Source organism: Dendrobates tinctorius, unplaced genomic scaffold, assembly GCF_039654945.1.
Source record: "Dendrobates tinctorius isolate UK_male_01 unplaced genomic scaffold, ASM3965494v1 ptg000179l, whole genome shotgun sequence".
NCBI classification, from domain to species: Eukaryota; Metazoa; Chordata; class Amphibia; order Anura; family Dendrobatidae; genus Dendrobates; species Dendrobates tinctorius.
The window spans coordinates 2,344,074-2,367,172 of record NW_027361846.1 but is presented as its reverse complement, the minus strand read 5'-3'; the positions used below and the strand labels follow the sequence as shown (position 1 = coordinate 2,367,172).

The 23,099-nt window shown below is 46.2% G+C and overlaps 1 protein-coding gene across 1 annotated transcript in view; it reads right to left on the bottom strand.

Moving 5' to 3' along the window:
* Nucleotides 1-20,162, bottom strand: part of LOC141054854 (acid-sensing ion channel 1C-like) — a 365,182-nt gene extending 345,020 nt beyond the window's left edge. Inside the window, exon 1 of the mRNA XM_073551727.1 lies at nt 18,331-20,162. Coding sequence (XP_073407828.1) covers nt 18,331-18,855 — 525 coding nt within the window. The 5' untranslated portion in view covers nt 18,856-20,162. The remainder of the gene's footprint in view (nt 1-18,330) is intronic.
* Between the last annotated feature and the right edge of the window lie 2,937 nt (nt 20,163-23,099).

Genomic DNA, 23,099 nt, shown 5'->3' with positions numbered 1-23,099 from the left:
CCCTTCAACTAAAGGGTTTACCTTGTATGGTAAACACAAGTTGAATTCCTGTAGTGAGTTTGTTTTGTTTTCCTTCCCAGTTCCTCTTCCTTTCACATTTTTTATATTTCTGGGAGGTTATACTTGTGCTGTTTACTTTTAGCTCTCCTTAGCTTTCCCTCTGTACTCTACGACACAGCATGTATCCTTAATTATGCCAGATATATTTGAACAATTGGTAAATGGACATGAGCCATTGTTTCATATGAGCCTATAAAGTTGACTCTTGTATGTTAATTTGTGGAATGCCTGCTGATTAGGTATTATATCAGCTACTGCGGTTTACTAATCTACACCTGTTGAAGGACAAAAATGCAGGTTAATTGGATAATGAGGATATACCTCCCCCCACCATGTCCTAAATGGGAGCTGTGGTTATAAAGTCTCCGGCTCCCTCTGCAGAGGCACTCTAAAGGACATCAGCCAAGGAGAGGAACCCTGGCTCCAACTGGTGGAATAAAGGTATGCTCCACTGCCCATCACTGAACCCACAAAGACGTTTGTCCCAACTTGGGTTCTCCAATCGGGTCACCTTGCCACATGCCTCACTATGCTTGGTCAGCCTCCTAGGCTTGTCGCTACCTCCTTTCTGTGGGTGCACTCCAGAAGTGGGGTGCTCCTGATTGAGGTAGTTTGCCCTGGATGCCCCAAAGTCACAGAGCTTCTAATCTCCAGTGAGCCATCAGAAGGGTTATACTGTCATTTGCACCATCATGTGCACTAGCTGGGACTGTACTGTATGTTGTTGCTAGCTGGAGCTGGATACATGTGCTACAGTCACAATATCAGTCATCTGGAGGAGCATAGGCTGTGATTGCAGACTATAGTGGCAGGAGATATAAAAGCTATGAGCCAACCAAAAGTTGGAAGACAGTGGATATCGCCTGGTGCAGGCACAGTGGAACTAGCGGCTCTGGAATAGGATTTTGTGGACAGGTGGCATTGTAATGTGGCTATCTACCCAGACTTGCTGTAAGACCATGTGTCATGGGGTTACCACAACAGTGTGAGCCAGAAGACCGCAGCATCTGATTGCTCATACTTCGGCACTGAGAAGAAGCACTTCTTTATTTTAAACGTGTTTATTCCTTCTGGCAGAACAGTGGTTAATTGGCCATGTTGGAAATCCCGGTGCTCACAGCTGAGCTTGGTTAGCCACTTCTTTCCCCTTTATTATCTGGGCTCTGTTACAAATCCTTGTCAGAGATAGCATGTGCTGCATGACTAATGGAGGGAAAAGCGTTCATATGTGTAGGAGAGTTGGAGGAGTTATCTGTGATTGTTGCTTTGTTTGTTTGCATGGTAATTCCTTATCCTTTTCTGTTTTGGCTTATTCCCCTACCTCCACGGTGCATTCCTCTGTTATTTGTGAGTGAATATTTTGTATGCCTGGAGTTTTCTGTTAAACCTTTGTTTGTGTTCCCTTGTTTGTTGGGTTGGTGTATGTTAGCACCCCCTCTTCCCTGGGTGGGGGAAGAGCATAATAATAATAATAATAATTTTTGTTTATATAGCGCCAACATATTCTGCAGCGCTGTGAATGTTCATATACAAGTCATAAGTAACAACATTCAAAGCAATATTTATTTAGTTATTTTACTTATTTATATAGCGCTATTAATTCCACAGTGCTTTACAGACATTATCGGCACTGTCTCTAATTTCCCTTTCAGTATGTCTTTGGAATGTGGGAGGAAACCCACACAAAAACGTGGAGAACATACAAACTCCTTGCAGATGTTGTCCTTGGTGGGATTTGAACCCAGGACCCCAGCACTGCAAGGCTAACCACTGAGCCACCGTGCCGCTCTAATACAATAATTAAAGCAAAATAATGATGACCCTACCTGTAAGAGCTTACAATCTACAATAAGGGATGGAGTGATAACTCAGGAGATAAGGCAAGGTTGGATGCCCCAGCGTCTTCACCTTCAGAAGTATCCTGGGGAGTAGGGACAGGGAAGGAGCCCCTGGTTCTGGGTCACCTGACAGCTGTGTCCTGACACGTAGACGTAAGGGTTAAAATTATTATTATTTATTTATATAGCACCATTGGTTCCATGGTGCTGTACATGAGAAGGGGTTACATACAGATTACAGATATCACTTACAGTAAACTAACAATCACAGACTGATACAGAGGGGAGAGAGGACCCTGCCCTTTCGGGCTTACATGCTACAGGATGGTGGGGAAGGAGACAGTAGGTTGGTGGGTTGCAGCAGTTCCGGTGTTGGTTGAGGTGATATCACCGGTAGTGGTGAGATAGAAGGAGGTAGCGGGGTCATTGCAGGCTGTAGGCTTTCTTGAAGAGGTGGGTTTTCAGGTTCCGTCTCAAGGATCCAAATGTGGTTGATAGTCGGACTTGTTGGGGCAAAGAATTCCAGAGAATAGGGGCTGCTGAAGTCTTGGAGGCGGTAGGGTGAGGAGCGAATAAGTGTGGAGGAGAGAAGGAGGTCTTGGGAGGACCGGAGATTACGTGAGGGAAGGTATCGGGAGATTAGTTCAGAGATGTATGGAGGAGACAGGTTATAGATGGCCTTGTAGGTCAGTATTAGTAATTTGAACTGGATACGCTGAGGGAATGGGAGCCAGTGAAGAGATTTGCAGAGGGAAGAAGCGGAGGAGTAGTGAGGAGAGAGATGAATTAGTCGGGCGGCAGAGTTATGGATGGACTGGAGAGGTGCGAGGGTGTTAGCAGGGAGACCACAGAAAAGGATGTTGCAGTAGTCGAGGTGGGAGATGATGAAGGCATGCACAAGCATTTTAGTAGATTGAGGGTTGAGGAAAGAACGGATTCTGGAAATATTTTTGAGCTGGAGGCGACAGGAGGTAGAAAGAGCTTGGATGTGCGGTTTGAAGGACAGGGCAGAGTCAAAGGTTACTCCGAGGCAGCGGACTTCTGGTACTGGGGAAAGTGTGATGTCATTAATTCTTATAGCTAGGTTGGGTAAGGAAGATCTGTGAGATGGAGGAAAGATGATGAGTTCAGATTTGTCTACATTGAGTTTGAGGAAGCGAGAGAAGAAGGCGGATATGGTTGATAGACACTCTGGGATTCTGGAGAGCAGAGTGGTGACGTCTGGGCCAGAGAGGTAGATCTGAGTGTCATCAGCATAAAGGTGGTAGTGGAATCCGTGGGACTTTATGAGTTGCCCCAGGCCAAGTGTATAGATTGAGAAGAGTAGGGGTCCTAAAACAGAGCCTTGGGGGACTCCAACAGAGAGAGGGTAGGATGAGGAGGTGGTGTGGGAGTGGGAGACGCTGAATGTGCGGATGGAAAGGTATGAGGAGATCCAGGATAGGGCAAGGCCTTTGATGCCGAAGGAGGAGAGGATCTGTAGTAGGAGGCAGTGGTCAACTGTGTCAAATGCAGCGGACAGGTCTAGAAGCAGGAGTATAGAGTATTGTCCATTTGATTTGGCTGTAAGTAGGTCGTTAGTAATTTTGGTCAGGGCTGTCTCAGTGGAGTGATGGGGGCGGAAACCAGATTGTAGATTGTCAAAGAGCAAGTTAGATGATAGGTGGGAGGAAAGTTCAGCGTGGACATGCTGTTCCAGGAGTTTGGAAGCAAATGGAAGCAATGATATTGGGCGATAGCTGGACATAGCGGTTGAGTCGAGGGTTGGCTTTTTAAGGATAGGCGTGATTGTGGCATGCTTGAAAGCAGAAGGGAAGGTACCGGACGTTAGTGATAGGTTGAAGAGGTGGGTTAGGGATGGGATAAGTGTGGTGGTGAGGTTGGGGAGGAGGTGGAATGGGGTCAAGTGCACAGGTTGTGAGGTGCAATTTGGAGAAGAGGCGATTAAGCTCCCCTTCAGTGATGTTGGAGAGTGAGGTTATGGGGTTTGGGCATTGGTCTGGTATACAAAGGGGTTGTGGTGGTTGAGTGATGAAGACTTGCCTTGTTTGGTCAATCTTGTTTTTGAAGTGTGTGGCAAAGTCCTCGGCAGAGATGAGGGAGGTTGGAGGGGGCAGTGGTGGGCGGAGGAGGGAGTTAAAAGTTTTGAATAACTGTTTTGGGTTGTAAGATAGGGAAGATACGAGGGTTGTGAAGTAGGTCTGTTTAGCAGAGGTGAGCCAGTCCCAGCTCACTTCATCAGGGCATGTTACAGAAGTTCATTGCAGGGGTATATATACACATAAAAAAAAAAAAGGGGGAGGCGCCAAGAATAGTGAGGTGACACGTCAGCATGGATACATATACATGAATCATACAAAACAATAAAACTTTATTACAACCATATTAAAAACGATGTTTAAAACACTCTTTTTATGGCATTTTAAACATCGTTTTTAATATGGTTGTAATAAAGTTTTATTGTTTTGTATGATTCATGTATATGTATCCATGCTGACGTGTCACCTCACTATTCTTGGCGCCTCCCCCCTTTTTTTTTTTTATGTGTATATATACCCCTGCAATGAACTTCTGTAACATGCCCTGATGAAGTGAGCTGGGACTGGCTCATGAAACGCGTTGGCAATAAAGATACCTTGAATTCTACCACAGCAGCACAGTCTCTTATTGCACTACCAGCCTTCTCTTTGTACCAAGTCCTTGGACCTCGTGCAGACTGCTGCAGCTGTTTTATGCGATTATAGGTGTTGTGACTCTCACAACCCTATCAGGTGAGCCTAACACTTGCTGTGCACTCATCTACTTTCCATACAGACCTACGCATTGGAAGCGCCCTGTCTCCCCCTTTTCTTTTCATAGCAGAGGTGAGGGCAGATTTGAAATCGAGTGTTGTCTGTTTGAATGTGGTGAAGTCATCTTGCGAATTTGTTTTCTTCCAACGCCGCTCTGCAATCCTGGACACTTGCCGGAGCTCTTTAGTGGTGTTATTGTGCCAGGGTTGTCTGTTGATACGTCGCATTCTGCCATGAACGAGAGGGGCAACCGTGTCAATAGCTATTGCGAGAGTGGCATTGTAGAAAGCAGTGGCACCGTCTGTGTCATGGAGGATATTGTTGCCAGTGGTAGAATAGTCAGAGAGCACGTGGGTGTCTAGGTGTGCAAGGTTTCTGCGGGGGTGTGTGTGTTGCTGGACATGGGTGCCAGGTGAGGAGGACAGGGATGTGAAAGTGAGTAGATGATGGTCAGATAGAGGGAGAGGGGAGTTGGTGAAGTTAGAAAGAGAGCAGAGGTGGGTGAAGACCAGGTCTAACGTATGTCCATCTGTGTGGGTGGCTGAGGAGGACCACTGAGTAAGTCCAAAGGATGAAGTAAGGGACAGGAGTTTGGAGGCTGCTGACTGAAGGGTATCAGTGGGGATGTTGAAGTCACCCATGATGATAGTGGGGGGTGTCAGTTGAAAGAAAATGAAGAAGCCAGGTAGAGAATTGGTCAGTGAAGGCAGTGGTCGGGCCTGGAGGTCGGTATATGACGGCCAATTGGAGGTTGGAGGGAGAGTAGATGCGGACAGAGTGGACTTCAAAAGAGGGGAGGATTAGGGAGGGAAGAGGTGGGGTTGGGTTGAAGGTGCAGCTGGAAGAAAGGAGAAGACCCACTCCTCCACCGTGTCTGTAGCCAGGGCGAGGAGTGTGGGTAAAGTGGAGGCCACCGTAACACAGCGCAGCAGGGGAGGCGGTGTCAGAGGGTGTCAGCCATGTTTCTGTGAGGCTGAGGAAGGCAAGATTGTGAGAGAGAAAGAGATCATGAATCACATGGAGCTTATTGCATATGGAGCAGGCATTCCAAAGTGCTCCCTAGAGAGGAAGCAGGGGGTTGGGTGTCAATGGCACAGGTTTTAAGTTGGAAAGATTGTGGTAGTTCTTATTAGATAGGGAGCGGTAGGAAGGGGAAGTAGTGGGGGGTGAGAGCTGTGGGGGTCCAGGATTGGGAGATATGTCGCCAGCAGTGAGGAGAAGAGAAAGGGAGAGCAGATGGGAGAAGGAGAGTGGGCAGCTTGTTTTATGTTTCATTCAGACAGGTTTGAGGTTGAGGAGCAGTTCAGCAGAGGAGGTCAGGTGGGGAGGAAAGAAGGAAGGGGAGATGATTATTTGGTTAGAGGGTGCTGGGGTTTGGGGATAGCGAAGGAGAGTGAGGACTAAAGGAGCAAACACTGTGAGGGCATATGTAAACATGGTGAAGGAGTAGGAGGGTGAATAGAAAAGCTGGATAGAAGAAATAAGAAGGGCCTACTCAGCAGACATACCCAAAAGAGACAGGTAGATAGTGTGGGGTCCTGACTCCTGCCGTGACTAACTGCCGTATTAATAACTGCATTTTCATGATACTTTTGCTGCAGTGATACTTATGCTGCAGGGAGACACACGTGCTTGACCTGCACACGTGCCCCCCTAGAAGGCATCTGAATATATAGGACTGAGTAGAGGATCAGGTGAGAGGGATTGTGGGAACTGATTTGGGATAAATTACCAATTGCCTGGCACACCAGGGGATGTTAGACAATCAAAGGCACAGGGCCTGGCTACATCCATATGCTAGTAACACCTCACACCTGATAACATCTCTACTGGCCCCAAGATGGCTATACAGCAGTAAGTATTGAGTTCAATGCAACAAATGAATTTAGTAAACATTCAGTAGGCACTGTTATATAAGATTAAATGAAAGGTTGCACTAGATGACAGCAAACAGGGATTGTAGCAGGAGCAGAGATTTTACCTGTGTGAAGAGAGGAGAGGAGCTTGATGTTAATTCTCAGCCGTAGTAATAACTGCATTTTCACGATACTTTTGCTGCAGTGATACTTATGCTGCAGGGAGACACATGTGCCTGACCCGCACACGTGCCCCCCTAGAAGTCACATTTTTAACTTGCCTGTGATTATTACAACACGCATCCTCAGATCTTCCCAATTTGTTTTAATTTTCCCCGCTGCTTTCTCAGGAGGTACAAATAAACCCTCAATGAACTTTTAGGGAGCCAGGTATGAGGTGATGTTTTTGAGTTGGATGGCTAGAGTCTTTCTAATTTGTGCAGGGACAAGTTGGGTTTGGGTGTGGCATCTCCCTATACTAGGTCTTCCGTTTGTCCATTTTCAGTGAGTGTGTTATGTTCATACCACCTGCTCACTCTTGGGCTTCTCCTCCTCATTCCCAGGCTTTTTCTCCTATTCCACATTCCCAGGCATCTGCTCCTGCTACTTACTCTCTGGCTTTGCTCCACCTTCTCACTCCCAGGCGTCTCGCCCTCCTCACTTCCTGACTTCTCCTCCTCCTTCTCAATCCCAGGATTGTCCTACAGCGCATCACTTACTTCTCCTGATCACACTCGAGCTTCTCCTTTTTCTGCCCAATACTAGACAACTCCTTCTCAATTCTGAGCTTTTCCTCCATCTCACTCCTTTTTCTTCTCCTTCTCACTGCCAGCATTCTCCTCCTCCACACTCCCAGGCTTTCTCAATCCCAGGATTCTCAACCACTGCATCACTTATGTCTCCTGCTCACGCTCGAGCTTCTCCTTCTTCTGCCCAATACCAGACATCTCCTTCTCAATTCTGAGCTTCTCCTCCATCTCACTCCTTTTTCTTCTCCTTCTCACTGCCAACATTCTCTTCCTCCATACTCCCAGGCTTTTCCACTTTGGTCTTCTCATTTGTGGACTGACCCTCCTCCTGCTTACTCCTAGGCTTCTTCTCCTTTTCACTCCTGGGCTTCTTCTCCACCTCCTCCCTTCAGTTCTCCTTCTCCATCCCAGTATTCTCCTCTTCTCTTTCTGGCTTTTCCACCTACTTAACTGAGCAGCTTCTCCCAGACCCCTGCCAGATGTACATTCTTGTTGTGAGGTTTGTGCTCCCTGTGCCTTCAGTTCTATTTGCTTAATCTGTTGCCTGACTTTGGATTTCATTCTGACCATCTGCCTGTTTAATCCCTTCAGTTCTGATCTGTTATCTTCCTGGTACTCTGACCTCGGAATGTTACCTGACTACGTTTTTGTCTCTTCCTTCTGTTTATGATGTACCCTCCTGGCTTCTGACCTTGGACCCTTTGGCCACTCCGACTCACGGCTTGGCCATGAGAAGTGACTAGCGTCACATTACGTCTGGCCGCTACATTTTTCTTTTTCGCAAGCATGGATCCTGTTCACACACTTTGTGACCAGGTAGCAAATTTGATGCAGATGACTAAAGATCTGGCGAAGGATTGCCAGAGTCTGGAGTCATCGCAATATCAGTTGCAGGATCAGATTATTAACTTGATGAAGACCTCTCATAGCCCCCCACTGCCGTCAGTGGCTGTGACGTCAGAAACCTCTGATGTACAGTTGGTCTCTCCCAAACCTGTCATATCAGACCTGGGCATTGTCCCCACAAGCCCCAGAGCAGTTTTCCGTTGATGCCTTTTTTGACAGTTTAGGTCTAATCTATGATGAACAGGACAGAATCCAGGTAGATGAGGCTAAGATTATGAACCTGGCACAGGGGGGTCGCACACCTGAGGACTACTGTACTGAGTTCCGGCAGTCGTCCACCAAGGTTCTGTGGAACTATTCTGCTCTGGGGTGCCAGTTCCAAAGAGGCCATTCCGAGACATTCAAGGATGCTCTGGTCCTCCATGACGCCCCTTGTTCTCTGATTGAGGCCATGACTCAGGCCATACAAATGGACCGTAGAATCCGTGAGTGGCAAGGTGAACAGCAGGTCACATGTTTTACTTCCCCGGAGCAGGTTCATTTACCAGAGGCTAGAGTTGCCAGTCTTCGTGTTGCAGAGAGAAGACGGAGACAAGATCTCGGACTCTGTCTATACTGTGGTCTCTCTGGACATTTTATTGAGAATTGCCCATCTCGTCCTCAAGCCACCAAACCATCGGGAGAACATGTGAGTCTGGGTGACGACCGAGGATGTCACCCAGGCTGCCAGGTACCTTTTTCTTACTCTGACAAAGTACTGATACATACAATGATTTCCTTTGAGAACCAGGTGTTATCAACCTTGCCGTTCATTGACTGTGGGTCTGCTGCTAACTTTATTGAGTCAGGACTGGTTCTGAAGTTAGGGTTAGGGACAGTTAGTTTAGAAAGACCCATTCAAATTATCGCCCTTGACAAGACACCGTTAGTCCACAATTTGGTCAAAAGAGCAACAGTGGATTTCACTCTCTAAATGGGGGCACTCCACTCTGGATCCATCTCCTGTTTTGTGTTGGATAATTTACCTGCTGGATTGGTACTGGGGTTTCCATGGTTGCAGACTCACAATCCAGTTATTGATTGGTGTCTGAAGGAGATTGTGAAATGGAGCCCCAACTGTTCTAAGAAATGTCTAAGAAATGTACAAAAATGCTCCGCTTGTCTGGAGGGTCTTCCGGGGTACCTGAAGGACTTTGGAGATATGTTCTCGGAAAAAGAGGCAGCAATACTACCTTCCCATCTTCCCTATGATTGTGCTATTGATCTTATTCCTGGCACCAAATTACCAAAAGCTTGCCTTTACAATTTGTCGGGGCCTGAATGGACCGCCATGAAAGAATATGTTAACGAAAGTTTACAGAAGGGTCATATCTGTCTATTCTGTCCTCACTGAATAAGGAAGACTTTATTTGCAGCTTAAACAGACAGCTAAACCGCTATACAGTGGTCCAATAAGGAGACTGTAGGTTGAGTCTGTGCTTTTATTGAACGTGATGATATATTGGCATGGTGAAACTATAATACAAACATAATATGCATACAATCAGTACAGGGGCATAGTAGAAATACATATTATATATAGTACACTGTGAATGAACATCTGCACACTAATAGCTGACCGGGGTGCAGGACTGATTAAACCAGGCTAAATAAGACAGAAATTAGCTACAGAAAGCATGAGTACAAACCAGCGTTGCAATCACAAGGGGAGATGAAAAGATGAGATGCTTCCAGGATGCAGGCTGAGGTAAAATGGAGGAAAGTGGAGGGAGATGGAGGCTGAGCTAACCATAATGCTTTGCAAAAGTTACCATAATGCATTGCAAGGTTACCATAATGCATTGCAAAGGAGTGAAAAGATTCAGACATGAAAGTGAAAGAAAAACAGATAAAACTGCGGTTATGACTCTGGTCACTAGAAGGAGCCAAACACTGCAAATACAGTCTATGTAAAAAGGTAGATTTCTCTATATTCTACAAGTAATTACTGCAAATATAGACAAACAGATAATCAGATAATACAAATTAGATGTCGGAGGCAGAACACCATCCTTCCTCCTCCCCTGTAGCTGCTGGATTTTTCTTTGTTAAAAAGAAAGATGGAGGTCTCCGTCCTTGCCTTGATTTCTGAGAACTAAACAAGATCACAGCTAAAAATACCTACCCACTTGCACTCATCCCTGACCTATACAATCAGCTTCTGGGGGCCAGGGTGTTTTCTAAAACTTGATTTTAGAGGGGCTTACAATTTGATGCGCATCCGGAAGGGTGACGAGTGGAAAACAGCGTTTTTAACATCCGAGGGTCTGTTTTAAAACCTTGTCATGCCTTTTGGATTATCTAATGCATCTGCAGTGTTTCCGAATTTTGTGAATGATATTTTCTCTGATTGCATTGGAAGATTTGTTGTAATATACCTTGATCACATTCTAATTTTTCTCGCCAGACTTGGACACTCACCAGGAACATGTCCGTGTTGTGTTACAGAGACTGAGGGAAAACTCTCAGTTTGCTAAATTAGAGAAATTTGTTTTTTTCTGTTCAGGAAATCTCTTTCTTGGGGTTTATCTTGTCAGCAGAAGGGGTTAAGATGGACCCTGGGAAGGTGCAGGCCATAATTGATTGGATTCAACCTCGTGATCTTAAGGCTTTGCAGCGTTTCTGGGATTCGCCAACTATTACAGAAAATTTATCAAGGGGTTTTCACAAATTGCTAAACCACTTACTGACCTGACATGTAAGGGGGCGAATCGCAAGGTTTGGTCGCCGGGGGCTATCAGGGATTTTATGTTTTATGTCCGCACTCATAGTGATCCAACCTGATCTTCAGGAACCGTTCATTGTGGAGGTGGATGCTTCGGAGATCGGAGTGGGAGTAGTCATATCGCAGGGGCCCAAAGCTCTGACTAGCCTGCATCCATGTGCTTTTCTATCTAAAACATTTTCACCGGCAGAGAAATTATGATGTTGGGAATCAGGAGTTACTTGCTGTCAAATTGGCTTTTGAGGAATGGAGGCATTTTTTGGAGGGGGCGGTTCATCCAGTTACGGTGATCACGGATCACAAGAATTTAGCTTACATTGAATTGGCTAAAAGGTTAACTCCTAGAAGGCCAGATGGTCCTTGTTTTTCTCTTGATTAATTTTTCTATTACATTCAGGCCAGGGTCTAAGAATTATGCTTTACCTCGTAGTCTAGGTTTCATTTATCCTCCAGAACCTCCATCCTCCATTATTATTCAGGGTATTGTGGTGTCTTTGGTAACCTCGGAGCTAGAAGAGGAGATTCGTAAAGCCATGTCGTTGGCTCCTTCTACTTCCCCATGGTCCAAATTATTTGTGCCTGTGTACCTAAGGTTGCGGGTGTTACAGGAATTTCATGATTCCGTGTTAAGTGGCCATCCTGGGGTTACTGCCACAAGGAAAGCCATGGCTAGACTGTTTTGGTGGCCATCCATGCATAAGGATATGTCAAGATTACCTAATGCAGAGACATTCTCCAAGTTGTTTATTTCTTATATTGTAAGGCTACAAGGGATCCCTCTGAACATTGTGTCTGATAGGGGAGTACAATTTGTCTGTATATTTTGGAGAGCTTTTTGCAATAAACTAGGGATTGACTTGTCATTTTCATCTGCTTATCACCCTGAAACTAATGGTCAGACTGAGAGGACAAATCAATCGTTGGAACAAATTTTAAGGTGTTTCGTGGCAGCGCAATAGGAGGACTGGTGTTCGTTTTTAACTCTCGCTGAATTTGCTTTCAACAGTTGAGTAAATTAATCTACCGGAACCTCATCATTCTTCTGTAATTATGGCTTTCATCCCCATTTAGGTGAATGTTCTAGGATTAGTTCTGAATGCCCTAAGGGTGGAGGTCACCATGCAGAGACTTGGGGAGATCTGGAGCTCAAAAGAATATTGGAACTGCCCAGATTTGCCAAAAACGTAAGGTCAATAGAAGGCCGTCCGGGGGGCTCCTGTTTTCAACATTGGGGATAAGGTTTGGTTGTCGTCTAGGAGCATTAAACTTACAGTGCCGTCTGTGAAGTTGGGTCCAAAGTTTATTGGTCCATAAGAGATCCTAGAGGTGGTCAATCCTGTGGCATTTAGGTTAAAGCTTCCTCCTTCCCTAATGTATTCTATAAATCCCAATTAAAGGAGTATGTCCCATCTGCATTGTCTCCCTCATCTCAGCCTCCTTCAATTTCAGTTGACAGTAGCCTGGAGTATGAGGTTCAGATGGTTGTAGATTCTCGGAGGGTCCATAATTCCCTCCAGTACCTCATCCCCCGGAAGGGATACGGACCAGAGGAGAGATCCTGGGTCTATGCTCAAGATGTGAAGGCCAATCGGTTAGAGCCTTCCATCTAAAATTTTCTGGGAAGCCTGGGGGGTCTGGTGGCCCCCTAGAAGAGGGGGTACTGTCACGGTTCCACCCCTCAGGGTGTCTGGGATGCAGTTACTGATAGCTCAGCCGTCCAATCTGGTACAGGGGCATGCTGAAGCTGTCAGTGTGTTTATTGACAGCTCGACTAGCCAATCTGTGACTGGGAGGTGTCGGCTGTCTCAGGTGTTTACTATCCTGGGTAATTGCCATGCCTACTTAACTGAGCAGCTTCTCCCAGACCACTGCCAGACGTACATTCATTTTGTGAGGTTTGTGCTCCCTTTGCCGTGAGTTCTGTATGCTTGATCTGTTGCCTGTCCTTGGACTTCGTTCTGACCATGCGCCTGTTTAACCCCTTCAGTTCTGATCCATTAACCTCCTGGTACTCTGACCTCGGAACATTACCTGACTACGCTTTTGCCTCTTCCTTCTGTTTATGATATACCCTCCTGGCTTCTGACCTTGGACTTTTTGACCACTATGACTCATGGCTTAGCCTTGAGAAGTGACTAGCGTCACACCTGGCTTATCCACCTCTTTTTTCACACACCTTGGTTTCTACTTCTCCTTCTGCTCACTTCTTGGGTTATTTTGCTCCTTCTCAGTCACAGGCTCTCTCTTCTCCTTTCCATTCACTTGAATTCTTGTAGTCCTGCTCACTACCATGCTTCTTCTTTTCATTCCCTCGCTTCTTCTCTTCCTTTTCACTCCCAGGGATCTTCTTCTGCTTCTCACACCCAGTCTTCTTTTCATCCTCCTGCTCACATCACGGTTTCTGCTCCTCCTTCTCGCTGCCATTCAATTTTTCCAAGTGCAAAACTGTTTATTTGCCACTGATTTTATTCTGCAGGTATCAGTACCAAATGCATAATAGCAGGATGCTGTAATTATTGCATATTTGGTGCAGATTTGAAGTTTTTTTTTATGAATATTTTAGGGCAGAAATGTTGGGATTTTGCACTTAAAGTGATACTGCGATATAAACATGCTTTTTTTAGACCACTTATAGAAGGTGCAAGGGATTCATTTGTCTATCCCACTGTCAGTTCCAGTTTGGAACTTGCAGCTCTCTGGCGGCCCCCTTACCCTCAGGTCAGTCAGGGAATTACACCTAGAATAAGTCGCCAGAAAGGCTGCCTTGCCATATACTGGCCTATGGGCACTCTGCAGTGAGGGCCATATGTATATCCCCAGTCTCAGGCTGTAAATACAAAAACTAAACCTCCGTTCCTTCACTGTCAGGGTCTCCTAAATTCCCCAGAACACTTTGCTGCCACCAGCTCCTCGTTTGACATTAATGCCAATATTGGGTCAGGAGCCCACCCACCAGGTAGCGTAATTTATTACGGAGGTCGTGGCAGTTCGTTCTTAGAGCAAGGAAAACAAAACTAGTAAATTTTATAGATTAATTCTAGAAAATATAGGCAGTGTTTACAAAAATACAAAAAGATGTTACAAAAGAGACAAAATACAGTATATACAGACAGTTACAAAAAAATGAATTAAATTAAGACTTACACATATCAGTCAATGGCATGCCATGTGGAGGAGGGGGGAGGGGAACCTTCCCAGAACAATGGGTCCAAATGCACAGCTCCCTATAGCTGGTTCCTTGGGCAAAATACCAGTTCCTAATCGAGCATCCAAGCTTTATGCCTTTCCCTGGCTGATCTCACTGGGTGGGTGGACTTAGGGAATGTATTCCCCTTTTTGAAAGTTACTAAAAAACTTCTGCAGGCCATATCTCGGGCTGTGAGGCTCCCAGAGTGACAACAGGAGTATTATCTGTCTTCTTACAAAATTATCTTTCATTTAAAACCGAACATCATATATCTAGGTATTACTGGGAGGCAGATACTCATTTTTTGGTTTCTGGTGGGCGCACAATCTCCAAAACGCTGCTGTGAATAGCTTTAATGATGCAGATCCCAAAAATAAAAGTTTCCTGCCTCTATGATTATTCTATATTATTATATTTGAGTTTGACTGAACAAAGGAACTTTCAAATCCATATGCTGACAAACCAGATTTACCTGGTCAAATGCCAGCACGAGCGCTGGAAGTGTACATAGAATTTTATGACTTATTCATATTTCCTGACAGGAAGCAAGAGCAAGCTGACACTTCAACCTCCACTGAATAGGACCTCCTGCAGTGACAAGGTAATTACAACAGGAGATCTGCTCTGAGAACCAGACACCAAGGCTAGGATTCATATATTCAGAGGTGGATAATTACATTTCGTAGGCAAGAGTGTCCTCTGTTCAACGCACTGGTCCCAGACTTTCTGGAGCCAGTGGACAGTGATGGATATTGGGGTTTGCATCCATCTGATAATTATGGGAGCTATATTTTTGGTTTTGTAGGGACGGGATGAACATAACACAGTCATTGACGTCACTGTAAGACCAGCAGAACAACTTAATATCGAGAGAGGATGATGCTATCAGTCCCATGTTTCATTTCTATAGAAAGGTAAAATTGCGATAGGAAACATGACAACAGTATCTACCACCTGGGACCTCCAGGGGCAAAGGTATTGTGACCCGAGTCACAATAGTAAATATATATACTACTTACTGTAAGTAAAGGGAAGTCAAATAATCCGAATTCAGGTCCAGGAAATGAGGTCAGGAAAGCCAGAGAGACAAAACATTTTACAGGGAGCAGGCACAAGCAAAGTCAGGTCACAAGCAAAGGGTCTGAGTCCAGGAAGAGAATCAAGTCAAGCTGGGTCAGGCACAGAACACAGAGGGATCAATGTTCCACAGGCAACAGCAAGTGTATGATTGACACTGGGAGGAGGAACTAGCCTGATTAACTAGAATCCTGATTAAGGGAAATGAACACAGATGACTGCAGCACAGACCCAGTACAGACTGACAGCCCTGACACAAAGTAACAAAAAGACAGAAACAGAGTGGAGATTGTGACAGATATCTTGTAAATTGGGGAACTCATATACGTCTAAAAGACCTAGCACAACGTACAACCAGACCCCATATGAGCTCACCAAGGGGAGGTATGTGGGTGTAAGCTTTAGATAAAAATTTGAGTCTTATCATAAAGATAAGATCCATTTCCGCAGCATCAGGTTTAGTCATTCTCTTTTATTTATCCTTTCCATCTTATGTAACTGTTTATACCTTATTATGTTCCCATTTTGTATCATCTATTCTGTTATTTCTAAACACTGTTTTTCGGTGATTACTTTGTATCCCCGTTCATACTCCACCCACACACACATGATACACCATCTGAAAGGTAAACTTGCCTCCTTCAGCAAGAAAATAGCCAAACAAGCCACACATCCACAATTTGACCACAAAATACAGTTTAAACATTAATTTTCATAAACCTGCAGTAAGGAAAAATGACCTGCAGGTGGCACCACAGTACGCCAAAGCACACTACCAACACATCTGTAAACATGCACTGCTTTTTCGGTGATTACTTCGCCCCACACACACACATGATACACCATTTGAAAGGTAAACTTTCCCCCCTCAGCAAGAAAACAGCCAAACACACCACACATTCACGATTTTATCACTAAATACAGTTTAAACATTCATTTTCATAAACCTGCAGAAAGAAACAATGACCTGCAGGTGGCACCTCAACCGGAAGACATTTTTTGGCCTTTACTTATCAAACCAATTTATTGCATTACCAATCTACATATATACATACCCGTCTGTGTTCATCAGCTCATGAAATACATTTACATTTCACCAACCTGCTTTTTCTGAAATTGCCTGCTCCCCCGACGACCAATGTGTGAAAATTTAGCACGGGCCAGGCTAGTCTTTGTATATTTTTATTAATACTGCCTACCTTTCTGGATTAAATTTAATAGTTCTGTTTCTTTTGCTCTGTAAACCGCACCCTGAAGCCAGAGGCTCCCTGTAACTGGTGTCCACTCGGCCTGTATGAACGATTGGTGGCAGATTCTATTTCTTATTGTGGAGTTGGCAGTGACCGTACTGGGGTATGTATATATGGGTATAATGTGTATGTGTGCATATATTCTATGCATTGTAATTGGAAGTGTACAGTGGCATGTAAAAGTTTGGGCACCCCTGGTCAACGTTACTCTTATTGTGAAGCAAGTTGAAGATGAAATGATCTCTATGAGGGATAAAATTACAGATGACACACTTCCTTTGTATTTTAGGCTAAAAAAATTGTAATTATTAACATTTTAAAAATTACGAAAAGGAAAATGGGCCGATGCAAAAATTAGGGCACCCGTGGAGATTTGTGTGCTCAGATAACTTTGACCACGGTTTTAGACCTTAAGTAGCGTGTTAGAGTTATGGCTTGTTCACCATCATCGCTAGGAAAGGCCAGGTGATGTAAATTTCTCAGCTTTATAAAAACCCAGCCTCCTCTAACCTTGTGCCAAAAAACAATAGCCATAAATTCTAAGCAGCTGCCGAGCACTCTGAAAATGGTGGAGGCCAACAAAGCAGGAGAAGGCTACAAAATGATAGCAAGGTGTTTTCAAGTTGTCCTTTCCTCAGTTCGAAATGTAATTAAGAAATGGCAGCTACTAGGAACAGTGGAGATCAAGATAAGGTCTGGAAGACCAAGCAAAATTTCAGTGAGAGATGTTCGTAGGATTGCTAGAAAGGCAATTCAGAACTCCTGCTTGACTGCAAAAGACCATCAAATAGATTTAGCAGAGTCTGGAGTTGTGGTACATTGTTCTACTGTTCAGAGACACCCACTTGATGGAAGAAAGCCTCTCCTGTGTCCTCATCATACAATTCAGTGTCAGAAGTATGCAAAGGAGCATTTAAACAAGCCTATTGCATTTTAGGAGCAAGTCTTGTGGATCCATGAGGTTAAAATAGATCTCTTTGGCCACAATGATCTAAGGTATATGGGGAAAACAAAGAGCACATAATTTCAGGAAAATAACACGTAGCCATGCAATACACATGAGGGTGGATCAATCAGGCTTTCGGGTTATGTTGCAGCCAATGACACGGTGAACATTTCACGGGAAGAATGGAGTCAATGAAATTTCAACAAATTGTTGATGCAAACATAACACCATCTGTAAAAAGCTGAAGGTGAAAAGAGGAAGAGGAAGACGAAGAGGATGAGGATGGCTTCTACAAATGGATAATGACCCCGAACACACGTCACAATCCACAATAGACGACCTCAAAAGGCACAAGATGAGGGTTTCACAATGGCCCTCACAGTCCCCTGATCGGATCATCATTGATAATCTGTGGCGAGACCTGAAAATAGCAGAGGATGGAAGACGCCCCGGGAATCTCACAGAACAGGGCAAATTCTCCAAGGAAGAATGGAGGAAAATCCCTCAAACAAGAACTGAAAGACTCTTGTCTGGCTACAAAAAGCGATTAGAAGATGTGATACTTGCCCCCCATACAGACCCCTTCAATGGACGGGTGGGACCCCCATACAGACCGCTTCCAGAGGTGGGTGTGACCCCCCATACAGACTCCTTTCATGGGCAGGTGCCACCCCCCATACAGACCCCTTCAATGGGCGGGTGGGACCCCATACAGACCCCTTACATGGGTGGGTGGGACCCCCCATACAGAGCCCTTACATGGGTGGGTGGGACCCCCCATACAGACCCCTTACATGGGTAAGAAATGTCTGAGGGTAATACCCATCTTACGTTTTTGTGGCTCTTTGCACTGTGTAAATCTGACATTATGGCCCTCGAATCAGAAAAGTCAGTGCCCCCTGAGGTATGAAGTGAGGGGTCTACCTGTACCTCAGACCACATGGACTAATGGCGGCGGCACTCACCACAGAGAAGTTGCTGGGTCCGCACTCTCGGTTCCGGTAGCGACACTCCAGGACCATGTCCTCTATACTGTGACCTGTTCGCTCATAGAACTCTCTCAGGGAGAAGGGTGTGTCGGGGTCACTCACGTTCTGGATCACGTTCCTCAGCTCATCCATGTGGTTCTGGAGACCCAGGATCTCGCCCATGCTGTCCACGTCTCGGGTTGTCATCCGCGACAGGCGAAACTTGTTATAATTGCATATGGTGATGGCTGGGAAGGTCATGAGGCTGCTCTCCATCTCATCCAGCGTGGTGACATGGTGGTACTCCGAGTAGTAGATGATCCGGTCCACCACTTGGAAGAGAAAGCAGCTGAGAGATGAAAGAAAGGCACATGCCCAAAACACCCGTCTTGGGGTCACCCCACCTGGCAGGAAGACGTGGCTGATCCCATGAAGAGTGGAGTTACTGGCAAACACGGTGAGATCGGAAGCCTTCTCATTCTGCTCCTCTTCCTCGTCTGGTGGAGACTTGAGAGTATCCATAGGTGGTGGAGTACCGGCGGAGGTCTATTACAGGGGTCTCCTGCCAGGGGTCTACAATGAGGGTCTACTACCAGCAGCTGCTGAAGTCGGGGATGGGGTCCTCTGGGCTGCAGCAGATGGAGGATGCCCAGGTGTCTGAGGAAAGTTCACTCTGTGGCTTCTGCTCTGCACTCAGTGAGGAGGAGGAGGGAGCGGAGCCATTAGAGGAGCAGACCACAGAAATAATGGATCAGAAAGAAACCCAATACCATCACTCCTGAGGGAGAGAGACAACCGAGGAGGGGGCGAGAGAGACAGAGTGTGAGAGAGACAGCCGAGGTGGGGGCGAGAGAGACAGCCGCAAAGGGGCGACACCGAGCGCGAAAAAGAGACAGCCGCAGAGGGAGTGAGATGGGGCAAAAGAGACCGAGTGTGAGAGAGACAGCTGCAGAGGGGCGAGACCGAGCGAAAGAGACTGATTGCGAAAAAGAAACAGCCGTGGAGGGAGCGAGATGGAGCAAAAGAGACCGAGTGTGAGAGAGAGACAGTCGCAGAGGGGCGAGACCAAGAGAAAGAGACCGAGTGTGAGAGAGACAGCCGCAGAGGGGCGAGACCGAGGGAGAGAGACCGAGTGCGAAAAAGAGAGACAGCCGCAGAGGGAGCAAGACGGAGCAAAAGAGACCGTGTGTGTGAGAGAGAGACAGCCGCAGAGGGGCGAGACTAAGCAAGAGAGAGCGAGTGTGAGAGAGACAGCCACAGAAGGGAGTGACCGAGCGAAAGAGACCGAGTGAGAAAAAGAGGGACAGCTGCAGAGGGAGTGAGTCGGAGCAAAAGAGACCGAGTGTGAGAGAGAGAGAGACAGCCGCAGAGGGAGCGAGAGAGAACAAGAGAGACCGAGTGTGAGAGAGAAACAGCCGCAGAGGGGCGAGATTGAGCGAAAGAGACTGATTGTGAGAGAGAGACAGCTGCGGAGGGGGTTAGACTGAGTGAGAGAGACCAACTATGAGAGACAGCCGTGGAGGGGGCGAGACCGAGCAAGAGAGACTGAATGTGAGAGAGACCGAGTGTGAAAGAGAGAGACAGCCGTGGAGAAGGCCAGACCGTGCGAGAGACCGAATGTTAGAGACTGAGTGTGAGAGAGAGACAGCTGTGGAGGGGGCGAGACCGCACGAGAGACCGAATGTGAGAGAGACTGAAGTGTGCAAGACAGCCAAGGAGGGAGCAAGACCGAATGACAGAGACAGACTGTGAGAGATCGAACAAGAGAGACCGAGTGTGAGAGACAGCTGTGGAGGGAGTGATAGACTGAGTGTGAGGCCGGAGTCACACTAGAGAGAAATACGGGCGAGTGCTATGCGAGAAAACATCACAGCCCTCGGACCAATGTTAATCTGTGGGGCGGCTCCCATCATCCGTTTTTTTCTCGCCCGTATTATACGAGCGGAGGAGATCGCAGCGTGCTGCACTGTATTACGGCCGAGACTCGCCAATGCAAGGCTATGAGGGCGAGAAAAAAACGGATTACACACGGAGCATGCGTGTGACTTGTGAGAAATATGCAGCGGTGTCCTTTAGAAAAGCCGGCAATTCAGTGCGCTGTACTGTAAAATCACAGGTTACAATAGAATAGAGAGAATACATGTATACACATAGTATAGGTACAGTGGGGCAAAAAAGTATTTAGTCAGTCAGCAATAGTGCAAGTTCCACCACTTAAAAAGATGAGAGGCGTCTGTAATTTACATCATAGGTAGACCTCAACTATGGGAGACAAACTGAGAAAAAAAATCCAGAAAATCACATTGTCTGTTTTTTTTTCATTTTATTTGCATATTATGGTGGAAAATAAGTATTTGGTCAGAAACAAAATTTCATCTCAATACTTTGTGATATATCCTTTGTTGGCAATGACAGAGGTCAAACGTTTTCTGTAAGTCTTCACAAGGTTGCCACACACTGTTGTTGGTATGTTGGCCCATTCCTCCATGCAGATCTCCTCTAGAGCAGTGATGTTTTTGGCTTTTCGCTTGGCAACACGGACTTTCAACTCCCTCCAAAGGTTTTCTATAGGGTTGAGATCTGGAGACTGGCTAGGCCACTCCAGGACCTTGAAATGCTTCTTACGAAGCCACTCCTTCGTTGCCCTGGCGGTGTGCTTTGGATCATTGTCATGTTGAAAGACCCAGCCACGTTTCATCTTCAATGCCCTTGCTGATGGAAGGAGGTTTGCACTCAAAATCTCACGATACATGGCCCCATTCATTCTTTCATGTACCCGGATCAGTCGTCCTGGCCCCTTTGCAGAGAAACAGCCCCAAAGCATGATGTTTCCACCACCATGCTTTACAGTAGGTATGGTGTTTGATGGATGCAACTCAGTATTCTTTTTCCTCCAAACACGACAAGTTGTGTTTCTACCAAACAGTTCCAGTTTGGTTTCATCAGACCATAGGACATTCTCCCAAAACTCCTCTGGATCATCCAAATGCTCTCTAGCAAACTTCAGACGGGCCCGGACATGTACAGGCTTAAGCAGTGGGACACGTCTGGCACTGCAGGATCTGAGTCCATGGTGGCGTAGTGTGTTACTTATGGTAGGCCTTGTTACATTGGTCCCAGCTCTCTGCAGTTCATTCACTAGGTCCCCCCGCGTGGTTCTGGGATTTTTGCTCACCGTTCTTGTGATCATTCTGACCCCACGGGGTGGGATTTTGCGTGGAGCACCAGATCGAGGGAGATTATCAGTGGTCTTGTATGTCTTCCATTTTCTAATTATTGCTCCCACAGTTGATTTCTTCACTCCAAGCTGGTTGGCTATTGCAGATTCAGTCTTCCCAGCCTGGTGCAGGGCTACAATTTTGTTTCTGGTGTCCTTTGACAGCTCTTTGGTCTTCACCATAGTGGAGTTTGGAGTCAGACTGTTTGAGGGTGTGCACAGGTGTCTTTTTATACTGATAACAAGTTTAAACAGGTGCCATTACTACAGGTAATGAGTGGAGGAAAGAGGAGACTCTTAAAGAAGAAGTTACAGGTCTGTGAGAGCCAGAAATCTTGATTGCTTGTTTCTGACCAAATACTTATTTTCCACCATAATATGCAAATAAAATGAAAAAAAAACAGACAATGTGATTTTCTGGATTTTTTTTTCTCAGTTTGTCTCCCATAGTTGAGGTCTACCTATGATGTAAATTACAGACGCCTCTCATCTTTTTAAGTGGTGGAACTTGCACTATTGCTGACTGACTAAATACTTTTTTTCCCCACTGTATATATATATATATATATGTCAGTGAGACACACATATATATATGGTTACACACAGTAAACCAGAGGTCTCAAACACGTGGCCCACACACGGCCCCTGAGGCAAGCATCTGCAGGTGCACCACATGTCTCGCTCCCAGAGGCAGAGGGAAGGCGCACATTCAGGAGCGTGCGATGGCTGCTCTGTGCGCACAGCGCCTGGGATGAGGTCACAGGAGGGGAGGAGTCAGAGGTCACATGATCAGGGGCCTCCGTGTCTGCAGGACTCTGCTGTGCTAGTTGTCATGGTGCTGGATGTTTCTGTGTGGGGTCAGGAGGGGTTTACAGGGTGGATGTGGGTCGCCCTCCCAGGGCTGTGGGGTACTCGGTACCGGGCCGGTGTCAGGGGGATGTGTCACAGCAGCGGTGACCCGGTCCGTGGCCCTGGGCACCCAAGTAATGGGGGGAATGTAATTAATGGAATGGAATAGTTCGTGACGCCACCTGTGGTGTTCGGCAAGGGAGATGTTAAGCCGACGCTGCAGACAGATCCGCTGGGGCTGATGGTGTGGTGCAGCAAGGATGTAATAGCTCCCCTCAGGTGAAGCTATAGTCCCAGGGCAGTGAAGATGTGGTTGGCACGGGGATGTAGCAGTGCCAGAAGGGTAGGAAGCAGACAAGACACAGCGGGGTGCAATTTTTGTACCTTTACTTGATAACTGCAGTCCAGGGACCTGATTACAGATGGTACTGGAGCAGGCTAGCCTGGAAGCAATTCAGGGATACTCTCTCAGCAGACGGGCTGTGCAGTCTGCTTGCTAACGCTTGTTTGAATGAAGCACTCCAGTACTAAGTTACTCTGAAGTTCCTCCTGTCAGATGTTCCCAAGAACCTTACTTGCACGGCTGTAGCAAGAGACAGCTGTAGCCTCTCTCGGGGACTCCTGTTATGAATGGGTCACCAAGGAGAAAAAAACAAAACAAGCTAAGTCACAGAAAACCAGAGAGGTTGGTAACTATGCA